Source organism: Gouania willdenowi, chromosome 13 (assembly GCF_900634775.1).
Source record: "Gouania willdenowi chromosome 13, fGouWil2.1, whole genome shotgun sequence".
Classification (NCBI taxonomy): Eukaryota; Metazoa; Chordata; class Actinopteri; order Blenniiformes; family Gobiesocidae; genus Gouania; species Gouania willdenowi.
In genome coordinates this window covers 3,167,257-3,175,477 of record NC_041056.1, presented here as the reverse complement: position 1 = coordinate 3,175,477, position 8,221 = coordinate 3,167,257, and the positions used below count along the sequence as shown (strand labels likewise).

The 8,221-nt window shown below is 40.3% G+C and overlaps 2 protein-coding genes across 2 annotated transcripts; one reads left to right on the top strand and one right to left on the bottom strand.

Moving 5' to 3' along the window:
• Nucleotides 1-291: 291 nt before the first annotated feature.
• Nucleotides 292-2,706, bottom strand: lipt2 (lipoyl(octanoyl) transferase 2). The gene is given in 5 exon segments (XM_028464949.1): nt 292-627; nt 700-826; nt 2,157-2,340; nt 2,342-2,463; nt 2,692-2,706. Coding segments are annotated over 5 exon segments (696 nt in total). The 3' UTR covers nt 292-379.
• A 279-nt stretch (nt 2,707-2,985) lies between these two features.
• Nucleotides 2,986-8,159, top strand: spcs2 (signal peptidase complex subunit 2). The gene is given in 9 exon segments (XM_028464948.1): nt 2,986-3,053; nt 3,797-3,872; nt 4,430-4,517; nt 4,965-4,985; nt 4,988-5,100; nt 5,102-5,124; nt 5,351-5,442; nt 5,445-5,484; nt 7,907-8,159. Coding segments are annotated over 9 exon segments (708 nt in total). The 3' UTR covers nt 8,094-8,159.
• The last annotated feature ends 62 nt before the right edge of the window (nt 8,160-8,221 follow it).

The window sequence follows — 8,221 nt, the reverse complement described above, 5'->3', positions numbered from 1 at the left end:
TCCCCCTTATAGATGGTCCTGTCTCCACATGACTGTTCTTCAATGTTCATGTCTGTGTTCAACCACCTTCAGCTACAGTGGTGGTCCCCGCTCTCTGGGACCTTTATTATGAAAAGGTTGAGAACCACTGCTGTAAAGCTTGTTCTTGTCATGGTGCAGCTGTATCTACTAATGTGGTAAAGTGGGGGCATGAAACTGTTACACAAAAAGCTCATGTGACCTTTACCTGAGAACAGAGGCGTGGCTAAACAACAAAGATCATCAAATACAGTAAATTCAGATTAGATCAAATAAAACAAATGATGTTTTTATTGGTTTTCATTGGTTGACAGATGAGTTTAGGTTAGCTCCGCCCACAGGTGTCTTCCCCCCCCCCCCCTCAGGCCCCACCCTCTCCCCAGAGCTCTGCACTCCCATTGGTCAGCTGACAGTCAAAGACCTCACTGAAGCAGGTGAGCAGGTGAGGGACCACCTCGGCCACGCCCACATCTCTGCTGAGCTCAGCACTGAGCGAGGTGACGCCTTTACCCACAACACCGCAGGGAACGATGTGTGAGAACCACGACAAGTCAGTGTTACAGTTCAACGCCACGCCATGAGACGTAATGTAGCGGGAGCAGTGCACGCCTGGGTAAACAACACAAGGTCAACAACAACACATGGTAAACAACAACACAAGGTCAACAACAGTAAACGCACCGATGGCACAGATCTTTCTCTCTCCAACCCACACTCCAGTGTGTTCACTCGTTGTCGCATTGACTCCAAACTTCCTGCAGAGGGCGATGATGGTGAACTCAAGCTGAGACACATACCACCTAATGCTCTACACACACAGAGAGAGAGAAACACAGTTATTAATACATAATGATGACTAAGGCTCAAGCTGTTAGGAGGTGTTTTAGATGTTTTATATTTTAAAAGACTTTTGAAATGTTCAGTCACAGTCTGCTTTGATCTATAATCTCTATAATCCTTTAACATCTCTACTGAGGCAGTGGTTGGTTTACATCATACCTTTAGGATAGAAGAGCGTGTTAAAGTATTTTTATTTAAACATCATATATAAACAGGCATTCCACAGGGCACCGTCCTGGGACCATATGTTTAGTCTCTTCATAAATGACTTATTGTCCCTAATCTGTTGCGGTGTCAATTAGCAACTCTCCGCTGACCATGCCCCTTCTAAGTCACTTGATCAAGTGTAGATGTGCGTGCGTGTGTGTGTGTGTATTTCATTTGAATGCTAGAACATTCTTTTTGCATGTCAAATTTTATTTGGAAGTAAAATCATTTCTTTTTAAATGATTTTGAAGACTAAATTTTAAAAATCTTAAGAAGGTGGTGAGAGTGTCCCCATAATTCTAATCATTATATATTTACATTTTATTACCCTTTGTACATGTTTGCTTTGTGTGTGTGTGTGTGTATATATGGTAGTAGTTGTACCCCCTTTCCACCACCCCCCAAAAAAATTACCAGCTGCTCCTAAATTGTAGCAAAAGTATGTCACAAAACACAATATTCAATAAACCACTAAAACATAGTAAACAGATTTATAAAACACATGCAATGGATATGGGAGTCAGTATGTTATTGCGTTTTTTTCAACCTTGGGGTCAGGGCCCCATGTGAGGTCGCCTGGAATTAAAATGGGTCACCTAAATGTCTAATAATTGGTAAAACAAAAACAAAAACAAAAAAAAACTTAAAATTCTATTTTTTTTTTAATTATTATTATTATTTTTCAAATACACATCGCACACAAAAAAAAATATCAAATAACTGTATCTTATACTTTTTCAAATATAGATATAGTTCAAATAAAATGCAGTATAAAAATATCTAGGGTGGCACATTTGTCACTGGCTACTCTGTATTTAGAATACACACGAATAAAACATGATCAAAAAATAATTAAAGAAAATAAAATGTCTCTGGGGTCACTGGACATTTGTCAAATCAAATTGGGGTCACGGCCCGAAAAAGGTTGGAAAGTAAAAAGAAAGCTTATATAATAATAATAATAGAATACTAGTACAGTTTCCGGGCGAACAAAAAAAATATATACATAACTTACAGTAAGGGCCCAACAAGATGGTTGGTACCCAAGGCCCAAAATGTGGTGCTACGGCCCTGGTTGTGTGTGTTCTGACCTTTCTGAACCGTGTGAGGTCCAGTATCGGGTAGACCACTATCTGACCCGGACCATGGAAGGTGATGAGTCCTCCTCTATTGGACCGCTCTACGTCAGCACCGAGGAGGCGGAGCCTGTGCAGCTCGGTGTCGGGATAGGCACCGCCCCTCAGCCCGGTGGTGTAAACGGGCCGGTGTTCACAACAGGAGGGCGGGGGGAGAACCGGAGCGGAGCCGCTCCACACACACCTGCTGCTGCCGCACGGCAGCCTGGTAGGACCGCAGACCGAGGTTGAAGACCTCCACCACGGGACGGGCCGCTTCCTTCTACACACACGCACACACTGTTGTTTCATGAATAAGTCCTCAGCGCAGGGGCTGATGGGAGCTGTAGTTCATTGTTTGTCTTGTTCGGTGGTCAGAGCTGTGAATGATCTCTGCTGCCCCCACAGGCCCCTCAGATCACTGCAACACGACATATCAGTTATATTTATAGATATATTTACATTTTTACTATTAATAAACACACTCAGAGCTGTAAAGTCTGGAAAATACTCTGGTCTGAGTCATATTCTCTCCATCATTAGTCTATAATCAATTAATGAGGAATAGGGGTCTGTCCTACGAAGCTGGATCAATAGGGGTTTTCATGGCGCGTCATCAACCCGGAAGTCGCCATATAGAGATAAGCAGCTGGTTTACAAACTGCACACAAATGAGCAAATCCCGAATTTTGAGAGGAAATGGTGAACTATAACCGTGTTTTTGGCTGTACTAATTGGTCAGACCGTGAAAAACGTGGTTATATAGACTGCCAAAAGTTACTACTTCGTAGCGGACGCTGCTGGTATGAGGCTCCGCTACTCCAGCAGCCTACGAAGTAGCGGAGCCTCGTACCAGCGGAGGAGACGTAAGCGGTGAGATCAGAATCAGGGCAGGGAGTGCGGGGTTAGCAACCAAGCTAAAAGCTAATCCTCACAGAACGCCAGTTCCTTCCATTCCGTGTTCTAATGTCCGCTCTCCGGAGAACAAACGACTACCTGAAGCTGGATTTAAATGCAAGACGGGAGATGAGGGCGGCGGTATTTGTATATACACCAATAATACTGGTGCAACAACGGTGAGCTAGTCTCATGTCACTGCTCTCCTGATGTAGAAACTACTGACTATAAAATACAGGCATTGTTCTTCCCTGATCTGTTTAAACTTTGGCAATCTATAAAACTCTACGTTTTTTCATGGTCTGACCAATTAGTACAGCCAAAAACACTGCAATAGTTCACCATTTCCTCTCAAAATTTGGGATTTGCTCGTTTGTGTGCTGTTTGTAAACCGGCTGCTTATCTCCAAAATGGCGACTTCCAGGTTGATGACGCGCCGTGAAAACCCTGTTTATCCTGGTTCAGTATATAATCCCAGCGAGTTCATTTTCTCTCTCTCTTTTTTTTTAAAAAAAAATAATATGTTAAGGTTTAATTATTCAGACAACTTTTCAGGAAATTTACTTTGATCTCTTTGCATGTTTTGACTTCCTACTGTCAGTCTTCCTCAGAGGCATATATATATATATATATATATACATAGGTGGAAAGAAAAAAAAAAAAAAAAAAAACGTGAGCACGCACACACACTCGCTCCCGCGCTGAGCGTTGGTCTACAGATCAGCCAATCAGCGGCCGCCAGCTCACACACAAAAATGGCGTCCCGAGGAGAGCGGAGCGGGTCTGTTGGAGAAGGTGAGAAAAACACACCTAACACGGTCTGTGTCTGTACCTGTACCTGTCTGTGTCTGTCAGGGCGCAGACTTTAGGAAGGAGCGGATAGTTTGATGTTAGCAGCCGATGCTAACATCAGGAACCTATGCTAACATCATGCTAACGCTAACCGGTAGCTGTGATGTTAGCTCAGGTTAACAGTTAGCTGTGACTGTCCCCATCACAGACACACTCGTCTGTAGTTACTCAGAGATAAACTAATCAGATGCTCATAAAGCTCAGTGTGAAGAATCTAAACAGACCGGAAGTTACAGCCATGTCAAAATAAAGCGGTTCATAGAAGACAGTTCCACGAGCATCACACACTTTATTCTGCGTGTGTACAATGATCGTGTTCATACATTATATGACTAGAGTTGAATTGTTTGTTACATGTGTGCATGAATGTAGATTACGTGTTAGTCCGTCACCAGTCAATCATAAAGTGTCAAGAACAGAGTTTTTTATTGTGTGTGTGTGTGTGTGTGTGTGTGTGTGTGTGTTGTGTGTGTGTGTGTGTGTGTGTGTGTGTGTGTCAGGGGAGGATCGATGAGAAACCAGTAAAGATTGATAAGTGGGATGGAGCAGCAGTGAAGAACTCTCTGGATGATGCAGCTAAAAAGGTGAGTGTAGTGTGTACTACTTATACTTGTTTACACAACAAAGCAACATATCAGTTTTTATTTAACTAACACATTCATGTTCATAAATCCTACTTTAACAGTCTTTGAACGCCTCATTTCTCACAGTTGGAGGTGTCATGGTCTGAGTTCACATCGTACTGAGATTATATATGCGCATGTGCATGCGCACTACTGAAAAAAAAAAAATTTAAAAAAAATTAATTTTTGTTTATTTTGTTAATTGGATTATGTTAGGGTTAGGATTATGGTTAGAATCTCAGTACGGAGTTAAACTCAGACCGTGACAGAAGATCAGATGCTTTTCAAAATAAAACGTTAGTGTTTCAGTTTTACATTAGGTCTGGGGATGAGAACCCTTGTACATGTCTGTATTATTTCTTTTAGATTTAGACTTTAATACTAAATCCTGTGTGTGCGTGTGTGTGTGTAGGGCTCCTAGAGAAGTATGGCTACGTGAGAGCTTCTCTCTGGTGGATGGTCGTCTGCTCATCTGTACGGTATCCTGTGTGTTTGCTATGCTAGCTCTACTGTGGGACTACCTCCATCCTTTCCCTGAGTCCAGGACGGGTGCTGGCCTGCTGCGTGCTCGCATATCCTCTTCATCATCCTCATCATCATCATAATTTAAAATGATTAGCACTCTAGCTGCTGCTGTAGACTATTTAGCTATTTAACTGTAATGATGTCTCAGGGATGCATGTGTAGTGTGTGCAGTATGGGAGATGTGTATGTTTTTATTTTTTACTTAGAAATGTTTAATTATAGATTCTATCATCCTGTGCTCTCATTGGTTGATCTCTCCTTGACTCCTCCCACCTACTTCCTGATGATGGGGGTTCTGACCCTCTACACGTCCTATAGGGAGAAGAACATCTTCCTCCTGGCTCTGCAGACGGACCCTGCTGGGATGGACCAGACCACCGCTGGGTGCTCTGCTCCTCCCTCAAGAGGTACACACTATACACTACTATACACACTATACACTACAAACACACTATTCACTATGCACTAATACACCCTATACACACACTACTACACACTACACACTACTACACACTATACACTACTACACACTATACACTACACACACTATACACTACTACACACTATTCACTATGCACTAATACACACTATACACACACTAATACACACTACACACTACTACACACTATACACACTACTACTACACACTATACACACTACTACTACACACTATACACACACTACTACACACTATACACACACTACTACACACTATACACACACTACTACACACTATACACACACTACTACACACTATACACTATGCACTAATACACACTATGCACCACTAATACACACTATACACTATGCACCACTAATACACACTATGCACCACTAATACACACTATACACTATGCACTAATACACACTATGCACCACTAATACACACTACACACTATTCACTATGCACTAATACACACTATGCACCACTAATACACACTATTCACTATGCACTAATACACACTATGCACACTATACACACACTACTACACACTATACACACTACTACTACACACTATACACACACTACTACACACTATACACTACACACACTACTACTACACACTATACACTATACACTACACACACTATACACTACACTAGTGGTTCCCACCCTTTCTTGTCTTGTGAACCCATTGAGTCTTTTTGTCATACATAACTACCTTCTCACTCATGTGTTCATGATTCTCCAAAAGTAGAACATAACACAACTGAATATTTAACGCAAGTAATTTTATTTCATCTTCATAAATTGAACAATTAATATTCAGGCATTATCTTCTTATTAAACATAAAATGATGTTGCCTTCAAGGCAATAAAATGATAAATATAAGAAATCATATTATAGTAAACGTTTATTATTAATACTGTATTATTAATACTAATACATTATGATTATGTTGTTATTAAAGAAAAAATAGTTGAAATTAGAAAAAAATAAGAAGAAATAAAAATAACAAGTAATATAAATAAAGAAATACAAAACAAACAATTAACCTGCTTGTGTTATATATAGTTTTTATGACATTTATGGCATTTAAATTGTAAAAAGAAGTCATTTTATTGAGGGACTTATGAAATGACTGAGAATATTTTTTATTATCTTGGAAATAAATTCCTAATTTTTCCACATACCCCCTGCAATGTGCTCACGTACCCCTGGCTGTGTACACTAAAGCCTGATACTGTATATGGTTCTGCGTCACGACGCAGAGGTTGTCCAACTGTACTTCTGCGTGGAAGCCCCACATCGCTATGCGATTAGCCGCCCTGCTGCTAGGGGGTTGTGGCTGTGTGTAGTTTCAGAGGAGCATTAAAAAGCCCTTGTTTATCTTCAGGTCACAGAAAATAATGTTTTATAAGCATCTTAAAATGGAATTTATTTTTGGATTATTACTTACCTACTGTACCTAACCATGTGTGTTTTGTTGGACACAGACATTGTAAGCGCGATTTTATACGGCCTATTTGTTCATTAATAATTAATTTTTATATGTTAGTTTTGTATTTCATGTTTTGTATATTTTGGTTAAAAGGAAATGATACATTTCATATGCAATATCTTGATTTAAAAACTATGTACATTTGTGAGAATTGAGCTATTTACAAAGAAAGAAAGAATGCATGTTATTTTGCCATAAGAGGGCGCAGTTGTATTGTTTTTGCCCATGAACAAGAAGTTGTTTGACTTGACGAAGAAGAATAAAAAAGTTGCAAGTTTGTTAGTGAAGTGCATTTTATGCCAAAAATTGACTTTGAACATTTACTTTGAAATTGAATGAATAATCTCAGCACAGAGGAAGTAGCAAAAATTCATTTTTCGATAGTGCGCATGCTCAGATACAATCTCAGTACGTGACAACGCCTACACCCTGTTTTATTTTGAAGGTTTGATGGCACCTACATTCTGAGTTTGTGTTTTATTTTGAAGGTTTGATGGCACCTACACTCTGAGTTTATTGTGTTTTATTTTGAAGGTTTGATGATGCCAACACTCTGAGTTTATTGTGTTTTATTTTGAAGGTTTGATGGCACCTACATTCTGAGTTTGTTTTATTTTGAAGGTTTGATGGCACCTACACTCTGAGTTTGTGTTTTATTTTGAAGGTTTGATGATGCCTACATTCTGAGTTTATTGTGTTTTATTTTGAAGGTTTGATGATGCCTACACTGAGTTTACTGTTTTATTTTGAAGGTTTGATGGCACCTACATTCTGACTTTGTGTTTTATTTTGAAGGTTTGATGGCACCTACACTCTGAGTTTATTGTGTTTTATTTTGAAGGTTTGATGATGCCTACATTCTGAGTTTATTGTTTTATTTTGAAGGTTTGATGATGCCTACACTCTGAGGGTGTCCTTCACTGACGGGCGCTCTCAGCAGACGCGGGAGGCGGAGATAACTCGTTCCGTGTGTGCGTTCTTTGATGAGAATGGGACGCTGGTGATGGACCAGTTTGAGAAGTGTGTTTCTAAACTCCACGACACGCTGAGCCCCGACAGGAAGAACAAGTGAGAGTGCCCCCCACTGTACCCTACTGTACCCTAAGATCATCTTTTCACAATAAAAGCTCACAATAAAGTCACCTGTGTGTGTCAGTGAAAGACGAAAGGTCAGTTTGAGATGTGAACCAGCAGGGGGCG